General features: G+C 40.4%; 1 protein-coding gene across 2 annotated transcripts; it reads right to left on the bottom strand.

Annotated features, from left to right (window-relative positions):
- Window positions 1–4,577: 4,577 nt before the first annotated feature.
- Window positions 4,578–25,065, bottom strand: wipi1 (WD repeat domain, phosphoinositide interacting 1). Of its 2 annotated transcripts, none has more exons than XM_046415554.1 (13): window positions 24,715–25,065; window positions 19,808–19,890; window positions 15,112–15,278; window positions 14,101–14,197; window positions 13,266–13,363; window positions 11,414–11,506; window positions 9,892–9,962; window positions 9,382–9,489; window positions 8,689–8,853; window positions 8,439–8,546; window positions 8,074–8,213; window positions 7,354–7,454; window positions 4,578–5,416 (listed from the first exon to the last, which is right to left on the bottom strand). In XM_046415554.1, exons 1-13 carry the CDS (start codon window positions 24,801–24,803, stop codon window positions 5,366–5,368), a joined length of 1,371 nt encoding a protein of 456 aa, XP_046271510.1. In that variant the 5' UTR covers window positions 24,804–25,065; the 3' UTR covers window positions 4,578–5,365. The 2 variants fall into 2 exon arrangements, with proteins under 2 accessions (XP_046271510.1, XP_046271509.1); XM_046415553.1 differs by having other exon boundaries at window positions 15,112–15,281; window positions 24,715–25,064.
- Window positions 25,066–25,971: the final 906 nt, after the last annotated feature.

Genomic DNA, 25,971 nt, shown 5'->3' on the forward strand with positions numbered 1-25,971 from the left:
CTGCACTGTCGCAGACTGTTTTCTGTTGTCTGTCTTCTGCTCCTCCACTCCTTGTCTGTCCCATGGGATCATTTATTTTTGTCTTCTCACAGCATTGTGTCGTCCCTCAGGGTGTGAAGTACAGCAGGTTATAATGGTTTTCCTATCTCCTGAGTTACATAATGTTTGGGACAACCACAAGGTCATGCTGATAAAGGAACCACATAGTGAAAAGACTTAGAGAACAATAACCTGTAACTGTGACATTTGTTGCAGACAGGGGTCTTTTCAGGGTTAATCACACAAGTGACAACGATGTTTGGTGACATACTAGTTTACAGTTGAAACGCGTAGCAAAAATGAGAACATGTAGTTTATAGAAGTGGAGGACTTTAGTGTGAGACTTTAGAGTACTTCTGAAAGGATAAGGAACCTTAATCTTAGTGCTACATACTGAAAATAGCTTAACAAGGTAGGCCAGGTTGCCAGGTTTAGCCTCATTGTAAAATGATATGTGGATACGTCAAACACATAGGCACCTCAGTGTAGTCACCAAAGGCTAATATGAGACCATACAATACAGAACTTGGATATTTGATATTGCCATTATAGTGGCATTGCTGTAACATTATAGTAGATAATAATGTTAGATGCATTCTAGCCTGTTGAACCGCACACTGATTTTTGTCATGACTTTGTTTATATTGTGCTTACATGCTGCAGACCTCTAATTATTGCTGGCTTTAATCAAGCTGCCTCAGAATAAGTGACACAGATTTCTGTGGCCAGATAATCAAATGCATGTCATGCAACAATAGGTACACGACACTACAGACATAACAAACAAGAACAATAATAATGAAAGCAAAAGAACAAATATTGAACTACTTCAAACATGTCATACGATGTCAAACCAAATAGGAACACAGTCCTGCTCCTTAGCCATTACAGCATAGGCACATCTGCGCCACAGACGGTGCCTTTACCACATCAAACATAAAGTGCCCTCCTACGCTGTTGGCGGGCATTTAACGCAATCACTTTGTCTGTAAACAGGTAATGAAGTCTATATCCATCAGACAAAGAAAACCAGGACATTCTATACATATTTAAAGAAAAAGTCTTTCTAAAATGTCTAAAATTGTGATACACTATATAGACAAAATGTATCAAGGCCCTTAACTTCCAGCGAAGGGAAATCTTAATGCTTCAGCATACCAAGACATTTTGGACAATGCTATGCTTCCAACTTTGTGGCAACAGTTTGGGAAAGGCCCTTTTCTATTCCTACATGACTGCCCCAGTGCACAAAGCAAAGTTCATAAAGACATGGTTGGATGAGTTTGGTGTGTATGAACATGACTGGCCCACACAGAACCCTGACCTCAACCCTATCCAACACCTTTGGGACGAACTGGCCTTTTCATCCAACATCAGTGCCTGACCTCACAAATGCTCACAGAAACACTCCAAAATCTTGGGGAAACAAAAAGTGCATTTCATTCTCTACCTCATTGGATCACACAGGTGACATTTTCCATTTTCCTCTGGAACTAAGTGCAAGCTACTGCTTTCCACCACATCTCAATAAGCACAGATAGACCTCTGTGCTCTGCTCAGGTTAAGGGTGACAACTACCAGGTGATTTATGTCCCTATACTACAAACTTGCCTTGTCATATTTTTTTGCAAACCCCCCTGTCTAAGAACAATTATTTTAAAGATCTCAATAAAAAACGTCACCCTGGTGTCACCACATGATGCAAGTTTTGTGGCCTTTTGAGGTACACCCAGGAAACAGCGCATAGCTCTGTTCTGAACTGCTTCGCTTTTTTTTTTAACTTACAAAAACCCCAGGTCCCTGCACCATAATCTCAAATAAGACAAATATAAGAATAATCCATATGTGTATAGGTTTTACAGTCAAGATCAAGATCATCAAGATATTCCTTCTTCAAAGGTAATCTAGAGTAAATCCTAAATTTGCGTAATTCTCATTGCATGATAGAAGTTTTGAGCCAAAATGATTTCATTTAAACATAAAACTCTCCTTTCCTCCTGATATGGATAGCCTGAGTTTTCAGCCTCCATCTACTACTAACAGTGCAATATTCAACAAACTGTGAAGCTCATTTTCAGTCTCTGAAAAGAGGACCGCATCTTCTACATATGGAGGATCACCAGCCATGAAGTCACCCAATGCGACGCCAACAACCGCTTGCTTTTAGTACAACAGCATTGTGTTAAAAAAAAGAAGTTATTTTAATGATTTAATGAAATCAACTGATCTTACTTTACAAAACAAAAAAGTTAAAACATTACCAGAAAATAGTAAACACACATACTTAAGGTAGCAGTTAAACTTACATTATGTTAAGTTGGAACATAGATAGCAAACAGTGTCGGGATGGCGTTTTACGCCAAACAGCGCTGGAACCCAATCTGTTTCACAGTCACTGGCCTGCATGCATACAAGTGAGATTTGGTAAAGATGTTTTAAGACACTATAAAACTTAGCACATATACCAAATTTTTGACATAAAGAAATAGAGAATGTTATGATTTATGCAGTTTCCTCAAAATCTACAAAACATGTATTCTAGCATGAACATATGTGATCAATACAAGCTCTGTTCTTTTCAAAGCCATTTTGTTCACCAGGCCAAATGTTTCCCAATAACAATACAGTCACTCATTAAGAACGCTATTCGGTTTTTCAATTAAGTTTATTTATATAGGGTCCAATCACAACAAAGTCGTCTCTTTCGACACTTTCCAGTTAGAGCAGGTCTAGACACAGAGACCCAACGAGCACTCAGTGACAGTGACGGAAAGAACAACAATAGTGCTCTGCTGATATGACTCAGTAGTTGAGGACCATGTTCTGACCATGGCTTCTGTAAAGGTAAAAGTGTTTAGAGCCAGCTGGTCTGTCCCGTCTGACTGGGACACTTGCTAACATAAAGCATGGCTTATCAGTCATTAATTAGCATAAGTAACACACTTTTTATGAAGTCAAAGTGTATGGTGAGAAAAGGCCTTTTGTATTGAACTGGGCTGTACACACAAACACGTGGCCAGTCATGCTGCATAGTTGCAGCTCCACTCTGATTCTGAAAATCGGTTTCAGATTATGCTGAAAGTAACTACATTTACTCAAGTACAATTCTGAGGTGCTTGTGCTTTATTTGAGTATTTTCATTTACTTTATTGTTTTAGTCCACTGTATTTGTTTGCGATCTTAAGTTACTGTGCGGATTTTGTTTAATGATACATAATATAATTAACAAATAAATCATGTAATTTATTTATGTTATAGCTTAAGACAAAACTTTACTGATCCCTGCAGGGAAATCCAAAAGCTACAGCGGAAGATAGATTATACCAAGTAGTTACCCCCTTTACCTGCTTCAACATTAAGTTATGAACACATGATTACATAAATACGTATAAAAAATAAAAATGAATGTCATTATGCATAAGAAATACTTTTGGTACATTTTGATGCTAATACTTTTGTACTTCTACTTGAGTAAAAATTTGTAACAGAGTATTTCTGTTGTATTGCTGCTTTTACTTTAGTACAAGATCTGAGTACTTCTTCCACCTTTTCCTTCAGGTTACCATGCTGGTGCAGTTCAGTGACTGCACTGGTATACTACTTATCAGACAAGTCTTAAAAAGTTACACTTTTGTCATTATACCCTGTGGCAGTAGCAGTCCAAAATAACAGGAGACAATAGACAATAATATCTTCAATGTTTTACCTCAGCATCTGCATTTATTTTTGGAAAAAAAAAAAAAAAGAAATTGGGGCAAGGCCAACAAAACACATTATATTTCTGCGTTATCATTATTACTACTATTACTACTACTACTACTATCACAATAATTATTGTTATGTCATTCTAATTACCCCCCCAAACACACACACACACACACTCTCAACCCAACTGGTCAAGGCAGATGGCCACCCACACTGAGCTGGGGTCTGCTCTGAGGTTTCTGCCTTCTAAAAGAAAGTTTTTCCTTGCCACTGTTGCCAAGTGCTTGCTCATGGGGGTTTCGTTGGGTTTTGTTGGGTCTCTCTAAAAATCAAATTAAAGAGTTTGGTCTAATGACCTGCCCTAATTGGAAAGTTTCATGTGACAACTGTTGTGATTTGGCGCTATATAAATAAACCGAATTGAAATTATAAATGTACTTTTAATCAAATAAAGTACAAGTTCTTCAGCTTTGTACTATAGCAAATACATTCCATTACTTCCCAAAACTGTATAAAATATATTACTACGTGGGCTCAGAGACACTTTGTACAACTGTTGTTGGTAAACACAGTGTAGAATCTCCTAGCATTTGTTTAGGCACAGTGCGTTGTTGACAATTTTTGAGCAACAATAAATACACAGTGTGCAGTGCTGTTGTAATTAATCTCAGCCTATGATGGTTTCATCTCCCGTGGCTGTAAATGCTGAGAAATGTCGACCTTTGACCTGTGTTGGACCTGACTGAACTCAGTTGTATCCATAAACACAGACAGCCACCTATCTGTCAAGCAAAAAATGTAATACATGAAATAAAACAAAACAAGACAAATTCTTTGTTTTGCATAGGTTCATCATTACTCCACTCTGTGAGTTTATTTCTTTGTTTCTTTCACTTGTTGTGGTCTTGTGCAATGAGCAAAATACTTTGCTCTTTTACAAATGATAAGAGGCACGAACAAACATACAGTACATACACACCTTCTGAAATGCATCCAGGAGGCATACACAGAGATATTTAATACAGGTCAATGCAGTAAAATACAATGCAGAATAAAAATGAAAACAATTATTTATCATGGACATAAACTAAGATTTTATTAATAAGACAAATGTTGCTACAGTAATGCAACTTAATAAAATATTTGTCAAGTAATAAAGCTATGAAAATTGTGGTTATATTTCTGATCCAGCATGCACCTTATACTTTCATTAAACAAACCTTATAGATAAACTCCCTGACTGTTTGTATAAGTAGCCAACAGCGTCTACATGTTCAGAAAAGCCCTCTCATTTTACAGTTGATGTGTGAAACTCAACAGTAAGCTTGTAGGAAGTTTAGAGGTACTATTGGTGCTTTGACAAAATCGGAAGTGTACCTTTTCCACAATCGTCACGTAACATGAGGACCAGATTGTGGTTCTCTCTTAAGATTGCTCTACCTGACCTCAACTTCTTGCTCAGTGTTTTATTCCCAAATTCTCTACTTGAATGTTAATGTTAATCAGTGTTATTCTTTTTTTGTCTCGAGCTGAAGAAATAAGTTGGCACCCTGAAAGACTTTTGTTTTTTTTTTTTGCTGTTCATCTCATTGTCTGTTTGTTGTTCTGTCCTTCTACCGACTCACGAGCGCCTCGCCTGGCCACCTCCAGTCCCGTCGCGGCACCAATTAATCTACCAAGACACATGAACAGACCTGTTAGTTTAGTCTGCAGAATCTGTCAAATGCAGATCACGTCCCATTTTCCGGTACAAAGTTGAAGGGAAATTCCGGTATAACACGCACAAAGCAATCGACCTTCCAGGACATCTTTGTAATGTATGTATTACCTCTGCTGAAATCATTCTATACATGTGAAACGATAAGTAAAGAATGATTTGTTTTCACTGCAAGTGAATGAGAAGATAGTTGGGTTAGCTGTTAAATTGCCCTGGAAGCAAATTCAAACAAAGTTAGCTATACTGGCTAGTAAAATTAGAAAGCCTTAGGTGGCCTGCTCTCCTTTCCCCTACATGTTTTCCTGAATCTGTACAAGGAGGTGATGAGAATAAATTTACCAGGACCCACAGACAAGATGGTCACAATTACGAGAGTAAGACCCAGCCTGGAAAAATACCGGAATTTCCCTGTAATGCAAGGCAATATAATCTGGTAATGTCGTTACATAGTGTAGAGCTATAGATAGTGTTTAAAGCTGCTGGTAAAAAGGAAATCTACACAATCACACAGGAGGTCATTTCTTGTATATACTTATAGTTTGTTCTCTGCTGCATATGTGGCACATCACTGGAACTACTACACAGCCTTCCATGTTCACACATGGAATATGTAACATCGCTGACTTTATCTGTCTGCTCAGTTGTAGCTTTCTTATGTTTCCAATTCTAATTCATTCAGGCATAACGACTACAGAAAGAGCCACAATGCTGGTCCAGTATTTGCTATCTGATGCATGAGAGGAGAACAATGGTAAGACTATAGAAGAATGTTTTCTGTTCTACCTGCTGGATGATTTTAACTCATTTAGCTGTTGAAGCGTCAGTTAATGACTACTGTGATTGTGAGGGATGCTCGCCTCCTCAACTCAAACTGCTCCATCATTTATGATATTATTATTATCCATCCATCCATTCATACATTTTCTATGCCGCTTATCCGTCAGGGTCGCGGGGGGCTGGAGCCTATCCCAGCTGACTACGGGTGAGGCGGGGTTCACCCTGGACTGGTCGCCAGTCAATCACAGGGCTGACACACAAAGACAGCATGCTATATGAGAAGCGTTTGGCTGGATATTCATTTATTTGTTCATGAAATTGGCATGAAAGAAAATAAAGGGAAGAAAACTGCTGATCTGATTATTATTGTGGCTTTGTTCTTTGTGTTCTTTCCATAGATGAGATGATAATTAAATGATACATTTTAACCATAAAAAACAAACAGAACATGCATTTAATGCATGTGCATGTTTTACTTTGTGCTGCTGAAGACTTTACCTTAACCTGACACGTTTCAACTTCAGACTTGATCTAACAATGTCAGGTGGCCATCATGACCCAGTTACTTCTTCACACATAAGGCCTACCTATTAAACTGTCACCAGATTAATGTAAAGAGGTGCATGTCTGAATGGGGCTTCAGTGATTGCTTATGAAAACATAGAAATCAAAATCAAAAAACATTTTTTTTGTTACGTTTTTCTACTTATTTGCAAAGTTTGGAAAGTGAGCTTGTGGTGAGTAATATGGCTGTTACTAACAGCTCCTTTAAGTATTTTGTCCACTCAGAATATTCAAAACCCCTGCTTAGAAGAGTTGGTCTTCTGTCATTGATTTCAACAAAAGCGGAACATTAGAACCTTCATGAAGGTAGAATTTACAGCTGGACTGTTGGATAACAACATTATTTGAAGCTAGATGTATGTAATAAACTGGACACTGAGAAAGAAGTTTATAATATGAAGCTTTGTTCTCAGTAAAATTCAACAACTTTGCTGGTATGGATAGTTCTCTCAGTCTTTCTGTTTGCAAAAATGCTCTGTCACGCCTAGAAGTTCAACCTGTTGTAGCGAGAGTTAGCTATAAGCTGACAGTTAGCACTTCTGGATGCTCACAGGAGGAAACTCGTTCTCGTCGTCCAGACTCACGGGACCAGCAGCAAACTCATGTTCTGGAATGACTTCGCCTTTCTTTGCCCCACCGTCTTCGGAATAGCCTGGGTAGAAACAGGTGAAGGAGGTCAACAAGTCATTAGATCTTTACTGTGCAGACCTCATGTTCTCATCATAGCTCGTGTGAACATTTAAGAACATTTAATCTCAACAGATCTCTTAAGATCCAACAGCGAGTGTGCTCCAAAGGAACAACAAAAGGCAGAAGTGTTTATACATGTTGAGAAAGAAGATCAAACTGTGTCTGCTTTCACACCTGGCTCACACCTGGCCACTTCATCAAGTTAGATGTTGCTCCCCACCTAATTCTATTGCTGGAAAAGAAGGTTTCAGATGCATTTATATGACACTCCCTGCACCAATTACATCTGCGTCTGTCTTCACTCATATAATATATGTAGTGACTGAGAGAGAGCACATTGTTCAATGACAATAACCTGAGGCTCTATCTCATAAAACCACTGAGCTATGGTGGTGCCTCACACACATTTTCAGCCTGGAATCACAGAGGATCTGTGAAATAAGGTCACAATCTCCTCCTCTGTTTCTGAGTTATGGTGTTGAACACAGTTTGTTAAGAAAACTGGCATCCTTGAATGGACAGTGAAAACAAACCCTTCCTGTTAACACACACACAGGGAGAAAATGTCTGCAGCTACTAACCAGTGAGGGTTGCATTGACAGGACCAGCAGCTGGTAAGGCAGCAGTGGCAGCATAGGATGGACAAGCCTGCGCTGGCCCTGTGACCTCTGACCCCTCTGACTCTGTTCCTTCACCTTGGTCATCATCAACACCGAAAAGCCTGAGGGAGGAAGAGAGAGAACAGAGCAAGTAAATCAACTTCAAACACGACACATAATTGTTTTCTGGAGTCTTTCAAAGAAGCACTGTGAATATTTTGAGATGAGTTAAGGGGTGACTGTGGCTTAGTAGCTAGGGTGGATTCTATTAATCAGAGGGTTAGTGGTCCTATTTACATCCAAGTGCCCCTTGGAACCCCCAAATTGCTTTTCATTTGACTCCTCACCTATGTTTGTGGGCCAACATGCACTCGCCGCCTTCCAGTGGATCCACATTGTAGATAAACAGCTGGCCATCAGCTGTGGCCACAAGCAGCCGTGGAAGCTTCTGGATCCTGAAACAAAACATTGAGTATCCATTTCAGTCGGTCTGACCCAATGATGACGACTAGTTCAGTCCACTGACAAGAACAGCACACAGAATTACTGAGTGCTTTGCAGAGATCCAGCCTCTGAAGCCTGCAGAGAGAAGCTTACATAGCCAGGGTGCAGGCGTTCCTTTGGCCAGATGTGAGGAGGTGAACGGTGGCGAACGCCCGGTCCTGGCTCATCATGCCGGATACCTGAGCAGGGAAGTAACTGCTTGCTGCTGAGAACATCTTCCCCATGTAGGCTGACCAGGTGGCAACCTCATCCCCTCCACTACAGACAAGGTAACAAACACAAGGTCATCCTACAACTTCATTTACACTTTTCAGTGTCATTAACACTGGAGAAACCAGAGGCCAGACCTTTTTTCTACTTGCTGAGTGGGGAAAGTGGGTCGCAAATCCAATTGCCCAAAGTCCATTTTTACTTGCCGCTATACACATATATATAATAAATAACAACATAGACTAAAGTTCATTGTCATGTTTTATCTTATCAGCCTCTCTCAAACTACAACCTACACAATACATAGTTGAAGTTTCACCCACATCGCCTAACACCACCCAACTAAACTCCAGAAAAAAACAATATGCTTAATTCTGCTAATTCATTTGCCTGATAAGGCAGTCATCTTCACCAGTTGTCATATTTACTAGCCAAAGGTGGCATTTTACTTCCCCAGACAAGCATACAATCCTTGCTGTTGAGCCTTGAGTAGGTGAGGTGTGTACAGGTTCTTCCCCATGGTCAAATTCACTTGTTGTGCTTACATTGTGTGTGTGTGTGTGTGTCTTTGTATACCTTGGTCCCAGTTGGTCCAGTTTAAAGATATGCACGGTCTCTGTATTGCTGGATGCACAGAGGAACTGGCCATCAGGACTGAAGGATAAAGAGCTTATATTGACGTACCTGCAAACAGACAGACAGCCATAAACACACACACACACACACACACACACATATACACACAAGGGAGCAACACATTTGAGGAATAATCCATAATTCAAAGTACATGATTAACTTTCATCATCAGTAGGCTATTATCTGAACCTTATGACAGCTCATCTGCCCTTGAGGATCTCAGCCAACACAGATAATGTACAGTTTAATAACTATAAATCAGTCAGCAGTGAGTAATAAAGACTCCAGACATTCATGTATGCATGCCAACGTGCCTGTAAGGCAGACCTGCAAGAAAGACTGATATCATTGTGTGGCTTATGTAGTGAGGTTTATGTCCTTAGCTCATATACTGGACAGTATATTTCTTTTGCAGCATGCAGATCTGATAAGATGTGTCTGAACTCTGACCTCTTCATGCCACGGCGGAACTCAAACAGACGCCGGCCCTCGGGAAGGGAAAACACTCGGATGACGGTGCCCTGTGAACAAAGGTTTTTTTTCTAGTAGATGTTTCCTTGTTAGGCAAAAACATGGATATATTAATATTTCTGTTTAAATATTTCTACAGTCCCTAGTGACGATCTTCAGTGCCCTTCTCTTTACAACATATAATGCACTGATGATTGTAGCCTGTCTCATAAATCATAAATTTTTAATTAATAGTTCACACACTAAGATTTGTGTCTGTGGTTCATTTTCCGTTGTGTTCAAACCCCCGACAGCTAGATAGCAATGTTGTCATGGAGCTTCCTTTCCAGTTGACTCTTCCGCTCCAATGTCATGTAATGTAACAACGTCAAGACGGGAAGAAGTGTAAACAACACAGGCCTATGAAACATTATATCACCTTGCTTACAGTGTTGTAGTGTAATAATCCCCTGTATTGCAATACTTATTGTACCTCCAGATATGCAGCCCTATTGGCCGAAGGTCTAAAGTCTGCCAACAGGGTGACTTGAAGAAAGAAAGCATGACTTCCATCAATAACTGTCATGGCAACGTGACCAATGTTCACATTTTGGCTTAAAAATGGAGCTAATGGAAGGCACAAGGAGTGTTCAAAATTGGTTCATATGCTTGGGAATATAAATGTGCTCAACAGATTCCATGGCAATCTGCCCATGAGATTAAAATTTCCCTTTGTAAATGTGAGGCCTGGTGATTGCAGTTTATTAAAAGTCAGAGAAATCACTAAAAATTTGAGTTGGAACAATTGGTTTGGCCTTTAAATATGAGCAGATAGCACGCAAAATCAATATCAAAATTAGTATCGACAGAACTTGACGTAACGGCCGATGGCGGCGCAGCCCCCGTCGAGTGATCGACATGTAGCGAGGATGGGGATGCAGACAAGCCCCATTTGCCTCGTCATGATATTAGGCTTCTCAACTGGAAGTCCTGACTTGACTTGACAAAAAAAGCTCAAAAAAATAAAAACTGCTCCACCTGGATTTGATGGTAGTTTGATTTAGTTCGATGTCCAGTTCCAGATCTATATATTCATTTAGGCATCTATTACTTTGAATCTGATGTTCAGTTCAACAGTTATCCAGTTACAAAGATCATCCATTGTTCCTTTTATTCTCTCACCAGCTATCTCCTTTTTTCCCCACTCTAAACTATCAGTACTACATCGGCCCTCAAAAATTCACTGTTGATTGATAGCTACGAATTCTTCCTACTGAATATCCAAAGCAAACTGAATTCAAAGACAGCCTTTGCTATGGATGAAAGTTCTGGTCCCAAAAAAATTATGGCATAAAACAAAATGGTCCAAAAGTCATTTTCTGAGGACAATGAACATCCATAACGGGACCAGAGTTTAGGATGGCCAGACTCTCCCTCAGGGACAGGGACTTGTCAAATCTTTGGAGCTAAAAGCACAGTATGTATTTCTCAGAAGGTTTGAGACTTCACAGATCTTTCTTACCTTTTCTGAGGCACTGGCGAGTTTGGTGGCCGAGGAGTTGAAAGCGAGAGCTGCCAGAGGGCTGTCATGAGCGGGGATCATTGTCACAGTGTCCTGAAAAAGGATGAGATGGGAGACAGAAAGAATGAAAGAGAGTTTTTTGCCAGCTGTGTCTAAACAGAAAGCAACAGAAACAAGCAGACACACCAGGGGAGAAGCTCCTCCCTGTAAACCACACACAGGTGATGGCCTTTTTACCTTCACCGTTGCAGAAGAAGCGACACAGTGCTTTTGCAGGAACACATAAAAGGCTACATTAAGATCATGAGCTCTATATGTGATTAAAAAGAGCGAAGGAGGAGAATCATTTGTGGACGGTGTGATGAGAAATGCCAGACTACTGGTCATGTGAAGACTGACAAACCAAAATCAAACACTGGGTCGGCACTATATTGTTCAATGTGAGAAAGCAAAGCTACCGAGGGCTACAGAGTGGGGTGATGGATAGAGGTTCACATGAACAGTCAGCATGTGGCAGAGATCAGCTGATGTGTTTCCAGGTAAGGAGAAACCTGAGGTAGTCTGAGAATGAGCAAAATTAAAAACACTTCATGGTTTCACCTAGCAGTGTAGGAAAAATAAGAGCTGGTTGCTGTGAACAAACAACAATGATACACTTTAACCCTGTGTGTGTAAAAATATTGTTATGAAAGGTGAAGTTTTCCTGGCATTTCACTTTCAGATCATTGCTTTTGTCAGACCTTGTATACTGTGTGAGCCCAAAGGAGTCCCTTTCTACTTTAGCAACATCACTAACCCAGAGATAACCTTACTGGTATGTGTTCAACAGTGCCGCTAAATGCTCAACGATGCAGTATACTGTGTACTTTAGGAAACCTCAGCATCAGTTCTGGGACATTGTACAAAATGGCTCCATTCCCAAGACCAAAAGGCTTCAGATCACAGGAAAAATATGTTGAAGTCAAAGGTTTAGTACAAACAGACAGCAGGGAAGGTTCCACCAGATCGTCAGACAAACAAGTATCAGAACACTGAGAAACGAGAAGATGACCTCAGGAAAAACAGTATCACTTCATCCCCCGAGTTGACTTGTGTTCCGGGAATAAGTTCAGTTTCAGGTACGAGACCTTCGGTTTAAAAGTGCAAACAACTAACTCACATTTTATACACACAGTATATACTTAAACCCAAGTGAGAGTCTTCTCTTTAGGCAAGATTTGGTCAAATAGTGTGATATGTTGCACTCATGGAGAATTTTTTTATTTTTCAACAAGAAATGTTTGTACTGTGTATTAGTGTAAAGCTCACTGACAATTATTTTACTTGTTTTGTTAATAAGATATTTTAGTAATGCGTAATACTGACAAAGTTTACAGATATAACAATATAAATTCATTAGTTTACTATTGACATATATAAAGATGGACAACGCGTCTCCATGTCCTTCCAATAAATAGAAAAGAAGCCATAATATTCCAGATACAAGTGCTACTACGGTATCTTATTCTGGTGACATCATTAGGAGCCACTGTGCAGTAGTGATTGGGCGGATTGTTGTGATTGTTGTATTGAACTTTGCCCATATATCCACCTGACCCAATCACAAGCAGCACGTAGCTGCTAACTGAGTCCAAACTTATCAGAAAGATGAGCACTTACAATACCTACAATACAGCCACACATACTTATACATATGTCAGCATAATAAGATACAGATACGATCTTGGGGAAAAACTTATTTGAGGTGTTGTTTGAGTTTTAGGTTCGGTCAATGTCCTGTCCAAGGTGTTTATGAGCCAAGGTCTATATTGTAGCATAGTATTATTTGAGGTGTTCTTTGATGTTTTCTTACCAAACTGTTGGTATCATACAATATGATCTCCCCAATGGTGGCACTGCCAGGGTAAGCCAGGTAGGAGTTGGAATAGTTGATAGAAAGAGCACAGAGGCCTAAGAAAGGAGAGAAAAGACAACTATCAACTTCAGCCTAAAGAATGGTTCATGGCACTAGTGAGTACTGTCAGCCAGGCAACTCAACCATCACTTTGTGGGTAAAGTGCTAAGACTGCTAAACCACGACAATATCCAAACACGAAAAAGAATAAACTGTATGCCTGTATGTGAACCAGGGAAGAGTGTAGATAGTTTTGCAGACGGTGGTCTAGAGCTCTACGTCTGTGTGGTTACCAAAATCCAAGGGAAAGGACTGACCACAGAGGTCACCCAGCTGATGACGCTTCACTCTTTTGAATATATGACTAATGCCATATCACTCCAAGCTAGGCCTGCAGGATATGAAGAAAATCTGCTATGACTGATAACATTGTTCCACATTGTGATGACGACATGATTTGTGGTTAAAAAAATAAAAAATAAAAAAATACTGAAGTGCTGTTCTTTCACGCAGGTCGGTAAATGTTTGTGAAAAAAATAATCATGTAATACAAAACTATGCTGAGACTCTCTGGTGTGTTTTGGTGTCATTTATAGTTGCTCTGTTCTCTCAGCTGTCAAGAGTTACAAGCAGACACACACAGTGACTTTCATTTACATCATAACATCCTATTTTTTTTTCATTTTCCCTTGTTCAAATACAAAGAACAAGCCTGTTACTAATTTCTTAGTTTTTTTTGCACAATTGGAATGTAAACCCAGCTGCACGCTGTCTCTCGGTGTCGACGTCTTACCTGAGGGGTTGGACGGAGTGTTGAGGAGAGTCTTGAGCAGCTTCATGTCTTTGATGTTGTGAATATAAATGGACTCTTCAAGGCACACCACGAGCCTCTGTGAGACACAGCAGATCACAGGTTATGACCCTCCAGTCTTCTGCAGTCACATTGGCGAAACCCCATCCATCCATCCATCCATTATCTATATCGCTTATCCGTCAGGGTCGCGGGGGAGCTGGAGCCTATCCCAGCTGACTACGGGCGAGAGGCGGGGTTCACCCTGGACTGGTCGCCAGTCAATCGCAGGGCCGACACACAAAGACAGACAACCACACACTCTCACACTCACACCTAGGGGCAATTTAGAGTAGCCAATTAACCTAATGTGCATGTTTTTGGTATTGTGGGAGGAAGCCGGAGTACCCGGAGAAAACCCACGCAGGCACAGGGAGAACATGCAAACTCCACATAGAAGGGCCCAGACCGGGATTCGAACCTGGAACCCTCTTGCTATGAGGCAATGCTGCCCACCACTGCACCACCGTGCCGCCCACCCCATTCATTATGGAACCATATCTCACAACAACAACATCTCAGCTGTTCAGTTAGCTCTGCAAAGCAGCCCAGTGACACGTAACACAGTTGTTCCGAAAAAATATAGAGATCACATTTCTGTCAACAGTCCACCTGCTGTGTCTTAATAGTGAGGTGAGAGGTCCTTTTTGGAACAAAACACATGAACTCTGTGTGTGTGTGAGAGTAATGCAGAGTGCAGCACACATTTGGGTTTCTTAGCCACACCTTTTTTTTTTAGACTGATTTCATGACAGCACTCAACAGTGACCCCTCACCTGAGTCCTGTGATGAGACTCATAACATCAACAGGTCTTGGCTGCCTCTTGGTGGCATAACAAAGAGTTAATCTTAAAAAAAATACTGCATTTAAAGCTATTAAAGTTCCTAAATGTATGAATTCTATGGATACAATATAGTATCCAAATGTCATAGGTGTAAAATGGAGTAGCTCACCTGTCTGTTGAGCTTGACAGCCAGAATGTTGTTGGGGTAGTTGTAGTTGCAGATCTCTGTCCCCTTCTTGAAGTGGTAAATGTTCATGCGCTGGGGCACGGCGGCGCTCACCACAACTACCAGACTGCTGGAGAAGAGACGTTCCACGATGTAGACATCTGGAGTCTCTGCTGGAGGAGAACAGAGAGCAGACAGACAGGCAGTTAGGGGGACATCGTTTTAATGTTGACTTCTCCAACTATCATTTACTCCCAAGAGGCAGATATTAAAGTACCACAAGTCTGCCCTCAATAGCAACACAGCCAGTACAACCTCTTCCATTTCAGATCAGAAGAAACATTTTGTTTTACTTGGTGTGACACTGTATTTTTCAAAAACAAGACACTATATTTTTATAGCAGCACAGTGCAGAGTTTCATGAAATTGCAATATCTTAGATAATAATATGCAAATTATTTCAGCTGAACATATTTGGTGGAGTGTAAAACAAACTTCTGAGGCCTTTAAGAAATCTCGGCCGTACAAAGTTAATTTGTAAAAATGGAGGCATCTGTGTGACCCATAATGCTGAAGTAGGGTTTCAGATTCATACCAAGTCTCACAGAACTCTTCCGAAAACCCTGACTGCTTTCAGAGGATCGACACACACTGAATCATAGAAATGGGGACATTTCAGTCTATTCGTGAAGGACTCCAAGGTGTTGGAAGTCAGGTGTACCAAGTGACAGAAATAGTTGAGTGAAAAATAGGGGGAAAAAAAGAGAGCTTGAGAGAGATGTGGCAACCCTGCCCTTTTTCCACACCTCCAAGCACTGTGTGGTGGGGGCGACTGTTGGGTTTCAGAAGGTTCAGTACAAATCACAGAAGTTGTCACTGTCAGTATACTGGTACCAGACACGGGCTGGTAAGTCCAAGCAAGGCAGATTGTGACAATGTTTTTGTGGCAGGCTCCAGTGCACGTCATTAATCTTGCAGCATCCACTTTAAGTACAAAAAGCCGTCTCCTCTTAAATTCCAATGTTAGAAAGGCAAAGACAGCTCTGAAATATAAATTTCATCATGTTCATGTTTCACTTCAACCATTTCAGGATACTTATTCTCTGAAGGCTACTGCAAATAAGTCAAAGTCAAATCAAATAAACTGCATTATATCAAAAGCCTGACCAATTTATCAGCACTGCCAATGTCATCAACTGATTATAGCTTATCGCATGAGTGTAGGCGTGAAGGCAAATAAGTGACAAGTAATAAGTAACAAGAAACTGTATTACAGGTGCTGATCTGAGTTTTAAATTCTCAAATATAGATATAATCCATCGGTGGAGTCAATAATTGGTTACACTAGAAAATGAATTTTCCTCCATGTGCCCCAAAATGGTTACAGTTTCTTTTTTGCATTTAATACAGTGTGTTAAACAACTAACTCACATAATAAAATAATTTTCATCTGAACCAGAGTTCACCGTTAACGCGTCATAACTTTCTGTAAACAGGCAGCTCACTGCATACTGGTGCTCTCTTAATTTCTTTCACTCCTGAGACAGCCTCAGTCTGCCATTTGGAATATCTACATAATATCTGTTGGACTCTAATTCTTCCTATAATCCTTTAAAATAATTAAACATACCATGTCACAAATCATGTAACACTGTCGAGCTCTCACAGATCATCTTCTCAACTTGTCAGACTGAGATTAAGCAGACAATGTCATACAGAGTACCAGACTGGACGAGACACTGCAGACTACAGACCAAACATGCCCGTTCTGGCGAAACGCTCTTCTTTTTCATGACATAGGAGGTTGCTGCCAGAAGCCATGAGCACTGTGTAATTACAGCAAGCTCGGCCTCGTCTGAGCATCCAGTCACAAAAACCCCAAAATGACCCATTGAGCGCCTGTGATGTGGAGAGGCAGACTTCTTGGTGGTCTCGTGGATGAGATAATCACTGTTTCTGCTTATATGCACAGAGAATTCCCTTCCTCACCCAGTTGTTCATGTAGACTGGTTGCGGGTCAGCATGCATACATCATAATTAGGCTGAGCTCATGTTTTAATGAGGTCATACTCTGATTTAGGAGAAACCTGGTCAAGATGTCTAGCATAATCCCACATTACACTGTTTGCTGTAGCTGTGTTTCCATCCAAATGTTATGGGAATGTTATGGGCAAAAAAAAGGTTCTAATCAGCTTTTCAGCTCACTGAAGATATAAGAATATTCTCAAGATAAAACAACAAGATGAAAACCCTAGTAACCCTAGTACAGCACTGCATTTCACTGCCTAACATAGGATTTGTTATTATTTTCTTGAATTAAAATTTAGTCAAGCTTCTGGCCTTCCTCTATGGTTGACAATTCATGGTTCCCAGAGGATGAATGCTGCTGTCGCCTCATAGCAAGAGGGTTCCAGGTTTGAATCCCGGTCTGGGCCCTTCTGTGCATGTTCTCCCTGTGCCTGCGTGGGTTTTCTCCGGGTACTCTGGCTTCCTCCCACAATACCAAAAACATGCACATTAGGTTAATTGGCTACTCTACATTGTCCCTAGGTGTGAGTGTGAGAGTGTGTGGTTGTCTGTCTTTGTGTGTTGGCCCTGTGATTGACTGGCGACCAGTCCACGGTGAACCCCGCCTTTTGCCTGTAGTCAGCTGATAGGCTCCAGCTCCCCCGCGACCCTGACGGATAAGTGGTATAGAAAATGGATGGATGGATGGATGGATAGTGAAATAAAAACTACAGCATGGATTGTCATGAAGTTTGGTTCAGGCATCCTCTCAGGACAAACTGTAATGACTTTGATGATGATTCTGTAACTTTTTATGTAGCGACCTCAGATCAACATAGTAATTTGTCTTACACATTTATCTGACACAAACTGTGTAACAAATAGTGAAACGTGATGCCACTCATTGACTTGTGAACTACTATTCTGAAACCTTGAGTGTGGCATTAGGGCCGTCAACATGATGTTTTTCTTTAAGCTGGAAGAGACCGTATTTGGTCAAGAGCACGGAGCTGGAGAGGATACACGCTGCTATGCCTCTATTCTAATTGGTTCTGACTCAAGACTGAAAGACACACTGTGTTAATGACTTGTCAATCACAAAGTAGACATACCCTAGAGCCTACTCTGCTTTATTTAACTCTGAAAGGGAACACAATTAACAAAATGAACACCACGTTGTACTATAGCGACTGAAACCATAAACATAACAGGAAACTGTTTACTGAGGTAATAAATCAAGTGAGAAGTAGGTCATTTTCTCACAAGGCTGTATACAATTAGACTTCTTTTTGAATTTGTGGAGCACTTCCTACAGACCATTGCAATGAATTCAGGTTTAAGGCACTTCTGAAATGGCTTCACTTTTCAAATACCGGCTGAACTAATGACATCCCCATCAGCCTCAGCTCTAGTATGTGTTTAGTGCTAATGAGCAAATGTTTGCATGCTGACGTGCAAAACTAAGATGGGGAACGGGGTAAATATTGGACTTTATGAAAATTTTGTCTGTGTGATCATACTAATGTTACTATTTAGCTCAGACCTTGCCTGAGTGCTGCTTCAGAATCACTGGTTTAAAAACCACTGGGGTGGTTTGAACCAACACAGTTTTCATCAAGCTGTTTTTTTTTTTTTATCAGTTTGTTTTTTAAATTCAAACTTGTGCTTTCATAAATTAGGAAAGTCAGTGTATTTCTTTAAGTATTCACAAATCAAGTGAGTGAGTTTTTCAGTAAAAATGTTGTGAGTACTGCCTCACAATTGTGAAATTATTCTGCATATCACAAATGACAGAGTGTGGGGGTACAGTAAATAATATTATACACACGTAAGATACTGTGTCGTACTTTTAATGGTGTTTGGTCTGGATAATATGTGTGACCTGGAGTCAGGTAAATCATTCAATGACCAGTTCTGATGATGTTATCCTGCACCATAAGTGACACATGGACCAATGGGAGAAATCACATTTCTGTGACTGGCAGTGCATCATGCAGCCCTTTAATTCTTCTTATGTATTTAAGGATGTGTTTTGGTGTCACAAAGCAATCACGAAGAAGTGCTACTTGTGAACTCTATTAATCCAGACAGCAATTATGGCTAATAAATTCTCTTCGATAGAATTGGGTAATACGGAAATTTATTTCCTTGGTACATTAAAAGACTGAGGTGAATAAACGGTTGGAAAATTAACTTGTGGCAAGAGTTAGAGTTAAATAGAAAGTAAGTTGATGAACCTTGCTAAGAGCTCAGCCAGGGTATGAACGATAGACAGATTATACACTGTGCTTGCATTGTAACCAGTGTTTGGCTGTCACAAACATAGAGTTCCTTTTAGGGCAACCTGGGAAGACATGACGTGACACATGAGCTCATCCGAAGCAGCCCCTGTTGCTCAGTCTAGGACAGATTAACTAATTTAACAGCTCAGTTTATACAAATGCAGAAGGTTTTCATCCTCTTTGTAATGTCAGCTATATCTGACATATACGATGCAAGATTAGCTCAGTGAATTCTCAGTGCATGAGTAACAGCTTTGAATGGACTGTATTATATGAGTAGCCAGTTTTCCGGAGAAATTGACAGCATGTGTTTGATTAACTTTTACAATGAAATGTAATTATTTACTAAATGCGGATGGATGTTTAGCCCACACTAACACATGAGTGCAGAATCAGAGCTACATACTAACCACTCTCATGGATGCAGTCCAGTTTTTCCACCACGGTCAGAGAAAACAGCTTGTACCCGGTCTTTGTTCCCAAAGCCAGTGACCTGAAATACACACACATGCAAATACAGTTCATCTAAAATCAGTACAGCTGGAAAATATCTATAAAGATCCACATCATCACACTGTCTTCCATGGTCCTTCTTAAAGGGAGCCCTCTAGTGGAGGAGTTTGTCATTCGTTAAAGGTCTGCGCTTCTGGGAACACGAGGATGAGCTGAAGATCTAATCGACTGAAGCCCATTGCCACCAACATGATCAAACAAAAAATAGCATCTCAATGGAAAGTCATTATCATAAGTTTCTAATTATTTTCAGATACTGATTTATTATTGAGATAAAAACACAATATTATTTTGACTCAGTCTTTATTTTGAGATAGCTCATCTTAACCAATTTGAGGCACTCATTATTTCAATAAGGCTCTTCTTGTTTTCATTATATTGGTAGAAATGGGCTTCCATAATAATCAAACAGTCCTCAGAACAAATGAAAGCTTGGTCAAAAATACAATTTTATCTGCTTAATAGTTTTTTCTGAAGCTTCCAGTCTTCTTACTTGAATGGAGTTAGCTCAGCTGTAGATGCAGTAGTTTGGCTGTCATCAAGTGAGATAACTGCAGTAATGTGATCACAGGTAAGAGATAACTCTGCTGCAGAAGACGGTGATGCAGTTGAAAACTATAAGTACAGTTAGTAGGTAGAGCTCAAGCTAAAGGGGCTTTCCACTGATTTTACACATAGAGCTCTGCGAGAAAAGCTGAATATGGTCTTATGGGCCTGGAGGAGCTTTGTTTTGTAGTAGACATTTGGGAGCCAGGGAGAGTTTAATGAAGAATAATAAAGAGTTGCATTATGGGAAAGGTTACCTTCTTTTTTTAGTTTCTCTCTCTCTTTTTTTGTTATAAATGTACAAAACAAAATTGTTGAAGTACACCTTCAAGATTTCTTTTTTAAAGGCCAAAAATGACTTTCAAGCACATCTAAAAATGTTTTTGACAGGAACACATGGAGCCCTGAAAAGAGGAGCACAAGTCTTGCAACAGAAGTCAGTACTGTTAGTAAAACAGAAATAAACGCATTTCCAACCAGTCCACAGTCTCATCTTTCCTCTCACTGCCCCTCACTGTCTTTATAATTGTGGCTAATGTTTCTTTATGCAGTTCCAATTTAAATAGTGAAAATGCTTCAGGTCTTTCTTTCCTTGACAACATCCTGTCAAAGGCACAATTTTTTACAGACAATGAAGGCTGCAGGGCCTTCCTTGAATCTCTGCCAATCATCTCTTGAACTCTTGTGGGAACTGTGGGATGAACTGGCTGGATTACCAACTGGGCAAGGCAGGTAGCTGTGTTTGTGTGGTTTGTTGTGTGGCAATTAGCTTGGTTTGGGAGATTTGATGACCTGTTACTCTGTTTGTGAACTGGAGAACCAGGGAAATTGGAACGAGGTGCTATGGTCCAGCTTTATTACTGGATTTTGAGACTCAGTTTTGAAAGGATGAACTTTGTCAAAATCCACTTTTAAGGTACTACTAATACTGTACTTGCATTTGATACTGTATAATTCTGAATAAAGAAGAGTGGGGGTTTAGAGGCACTCAAAAGACCTGCCTGGACATGCCAGAAAAAAGCATTTCATACTCTTACTGGAAGGAGGAAAACAAGGGAGGGTATTTACAACCTTTGCATCACATAAATTGGAACCACATTTCACTTTGTTGGGCAGACATCTGTATCTAGGCATGTTGGGATTTCCGCCTAAATTCAGGAGAGGACAAAGGTAAACATTTTAAGTGGAACCAAGAGTGCACATGATGTTTGGCAGGACAGCAAAATTTGCAATCTACAAGGATAGACTGTATAATAAATAGAGGACGGAGCCACCATGACGTCCCTGATTGGTTTGGAGAATACAGTAATGAGGCCTCGAGTTTGGAATTATGGCTGTCATCATCTTTGGGTTTCTTTTAGGCTTTTTTGGAGCTAGAAGCTGCCGTATTTGGGCAAGACAGTGGAGGTGGATAGGATGTGCATTGTTATATCTCTTTAATTAAACTCAGTTTATTTATATAGCACCAAATCACAAGAAAAACTGTCTCATGACACTATCCATTTAGAGCATTTCTGGACCAAACTCTTTAACTTCATTTTTGGTACAGAAAGACCCAAATAAACCCCCATGAGCAAGCACTTGGTGACAGTGGCGAGGAAAAACTTCCTTTTAGAAGGCAGAAACCTTGGAGTGAACCCCGGCTCAATGTGGGCTATCCGCCTCGACCAATCTTCCTAGGGTTGTCTCTGTTCTTATTGAAAAATGTCAATCACAAGGTAGCCCTAAAATATGCTCTGCTTCATTTTGAAACTTGTTAATGAGACCATAAACTTATGAGGAAACTATTTACTGGGGTAATCAATCAAGTGAGAAGTTGAATCATTTTCTCATAAGCTTACATACAATCAAACTTCTTTTCTCTTGAAACTGACAGTGTCGGCCTCTTCTGGCCATTAGAAAGAAGGCAGGTTTAAGGCACTTTTGCATTGGCTTCACTTTACAGACCTGGAACCTGAGAACCGAGATGCTGCAATTTCTGTTTTCTGTTTTCAGAAATTTCGGCTTGATTGACCCCTGAAGTCAGGTTTCCAGCCTCAACGTCCAAGATGGCTGTTCCACACATCTGTCTTATTTGGATCTCATGAAATCAGCTATACACACCATACTGTCAATTCTGGCTTCACTTTAAAGACCTGGAATCTCTGTCCACTTATTTTTCTGTCTATGTTTACAGTTCAGTTTGTTTGAATTTTGTTGACTAATGTGATAAGAGAGTGAGGATGTTGATAACACTCGACATTTCACAAGTGTATGATTGCTAATAGCAGCCAGAGAGCATATGTATGAGGTGTCATGTGATCTGATGAACAATATAGCCTCCTACTGTATTTATGTATAGAAAGTGGAACATGTAGGAAGAAAAGCAAACTAGGCTATAATGTAATAAGATTTTTCTATTCAATTTTAATTTAAAAATATAGGACACATAACAAATGTCATCTTCCGAATAATCTTGAATTGGTGTGGAACATATGTCAAAAAACAAACAAACAAACCCAGAATATCTATAGTTTATTTGATGTCTTGGCAAACAAGCATCTTTCTGTCACGTCCCATTCTGTTCAAATTTAGCCCTACATTGTTTGTGCAGACTCAGCTAACACTACAATCCAGACAGACAGTTTAACCTGTTTGAGACATCAGTTCATTTTTACACCGGTCATTTTTTAATGGCCACCTGTGCCTTCACTAGCCACCATGAGATCTGTACATTCCCGTCCTGTCTCATCCTGTTTCCGAGCAGGAGGAAACCTGTAGAACTCGACAGAAAATATTTTTACTGCCAAACTGACTGTATGGCAGATGCAGCGTTCTCTCTGATCTCCTCCCTGTTGTTTTTTTTTTTTTTTTTTTTGTAAAATGAAGAAGAGGTGATTGCAGTTTTGAGAGGGGAAACACAGTAAGTCATTATCCCAAAACAACAAGTAATTATATACTGAAGACAATGCGTAAAAATCATGAGTCTGCATTCTTCTGCTGGCTGAAGTGTTATTGCCCCATGGGTGGGAGCCTAGCACATATCCAGACAGATAGCTCTGAATATTGACAGCCATTCCCTCACAATATCTAATCTTGGATTTCACCTCACTTTAATGTGTCAGAGACACGTATGCGTGTAGGTTCCTGTTTATTGTGCAATGAATGGAGATCACTAATCATAACGAAACTTTCCGTACTTGTATGCTTATACTAACGCTTGCCTGCAGCTTTAATGTCACTGGTTGGAATGCTGGAATCTTTTCAAGGAAGGCCAGTATTTCTCTTTCGCTCACACACAGTGTAATATTCTGCGCAATATGAGTTACACCCTAGAATTAGAGCAACTGGCAGACACTGCCCTTGAGCAAGGCACTGAGAACAGCTAACTAATCCTGTGGAGCTGCTGTTAAAGTCATCCACAAATGATACTGTGGTTACACTGGACAGCTCCCAAGGGGGCTGTGATGTAAGGTCTACTGCAGCAACTCAGGCTTAATTCCATAAAACCAGGGGACTTGTGAGTTTGCTTCAAAGCTTCAAGCTTCAAAAATATTGAAGTTCAAAAGATGTTATATTCTATATTTCCCATAAGGCAACTTATTTTTATCTTTCGTTACAGTGCAACCTGAGGCCCTCTGAAGTCAGATTTTTGGAAAGTCAGAGGAACCTCAACAAACCCCAGCCTTAACATCCAAGATGGCTGTCACCATACTGTCCAACTTCTATCTCTGGACATGTTGCTATGGTGTTTGTATTAGTGAGGTCAAACATAGCTAATAAAGAGCTAAACACTCATAAATGTCCAAGCCTTTGATACAGTTTGTATGTGCAAAATATCAACTGGTATTGCTAGCAATGGCTAACCATTGTTCATCTAGGTTTTCCATTATGTTATAACATGGTCCACTGAGGTGTAACCACCATAACCCTGATGATGTAACTGTGACATCATCAGGGTTTATTTTTTTTAATCAAATTTTGGAAAGCTTTTTCAGACACAAAAGATACACAGTTGTTAATACTGGCTGAATGGTACTCTCATCGTGAAAAGCAATTTTGACTCATTAAAATTGGTGGAGTGACCCTTTAATTGTATGAGTGGAAGTCTGGGTCATTCTGGGAAAGAGCTGACTGCATTAATTCCACAACAACTGTTTCCAATGCCTAAACACACATTTTGAAGGGAGAGCCGTAAGCATTTGTCTAATTTCAGGGAGAAATCAAGCAGGTAGAGTCTTTATTTACTCAACCACTCGTTATCTGCCCGCTTGCTTACGTGGAGTCTTGGTTGAAAGAAGCACAGCCAAACCGAAAACCCGATCCGTCCGGTCCGCCAGGCCCGCCAGCACCCTCTCCGGTCTCCATCCCGATTCCCAGCGACCTCCTTCCCTCCCACCGCCCTGGACTGGAGGCCTGGGATCGGCTGTACCTTTTCGCTCGATGTCGGCGGAAGACGGCTCCAATTTGGCAGAAATGTGAACCGGCCGATGTTCTCAGTGAGCACAGTCGGCGGTTTTCTCCGCTAAAAATGAATTCAAGTTCAGGTTCTGTGTGGTTATTTTGGAGGTCGGTTACACAGAGCCTGGAGGAAAAGAAGGGGGAAAAAAGGAAACAAAACAAGAACAGCTGACAGCGCTACGTCACGAGTCCGGCTCCTACGATTGGTTCGTAGTGAAACCGTGTTGTTGTTGGCTTCCATTTTGATTGGCCAGGCGTGCAACAGTATGTTTTATCATTGGCTGGTAGGGCCGAGAGGGTTTTGTTTGTGTGAAAGCCTGTATGCGTTCGTGTCCGTCCGAAAATGTGGCTACAACGTATACCACTAACGAAAAGCGGCTAGTTTCTGTTCTAAAGATTACAATGTCACGTTTTCCAAATCTATTCATCGTCAGTGGACAGCAATTCTCTCGTAAAACATAGTTACATTTGGCAGCTGTTTGAGTTAAAAGTGGCATACACAGCCTCTGAACCCGTGATTGAGTAATTTTCAAGTTGAATTGGTGGTTTCTGGACATTGTTCATTAAAACAGACGGTATTATTAATGTGAGCCAGCTGGCTTACGCGCACATCAAATGACGCACTTTATAATGAGGTTTTGAATGGGTTTCTCTCTGAAGAATTCAAACGTAATTAAACATTCCCAAAACGAAGCAGCCACGACGATCAGTTTAATTAAACCGACATGATTCATTATCGTGTGATGAAGATGTCAAGAGATCTCAAGCCCCGCTGTCTTATTTGGCAGGTGTCTATTCTGCAAATCCCCTTAATAGCACTGTTGGCCCTTTGTCCACCTTTATCAACAAGAACCCAGTGGGGGACAGTAGCAAGGCATGTGACTGTACTGGATAACCTATGACCTTCTGATATTTAAAATATTTGTAAGTTCATTTACAACATGGTGGGATAGGCTCCAGCTCCCCCGCGACCCTGACGGATAAGCGGTATAGAAAATGGATGGATGGATGGATTTACAATATGGTTTTATGTAGTAAGGGTATGAATCTCGTATCTTTTAAAGATTTATAAAAA

The sequence above is a fragment of the Scatophagus argus genome, chromosome 16, assembly GCF_020382885.2.
Source record: "Scatophagus argus isolate fScaArg1 chromosome 16, fScaArg1.pri, whole genome shotgun sequence".
Lineage (NCBI taxonomy): Eukaryota > Metazoa > Chordata > Actinopteri > Scatophagidae > Scatophagus > Scatophagus argus.

Bases quoted from the DNA above. Each gene is read 5' to 3' on its own strand.
- wipi1 (XM_046415553.1), bottom strand. From the start codon at position 24,803: ATGGAGACCGGAGAGGGTGCTGGCGGGCCTGGCGGACCGGACGGATCG. The intron at 19,891-24,714 runs GTAAGCAAGCGG...TGTGTATTTCAG, and splicing joins TCTTTCAACCAAGACTCCAC to GTCACTGGCTTTGGGAACAA. The intron at 7,455-8,073 runs GTTAGTAGCTGC...GTTTCTACCCAG, and splicing joins TGTCAATGCAACCCTCACTG to GCTATTCCGAAGACGGTGGG.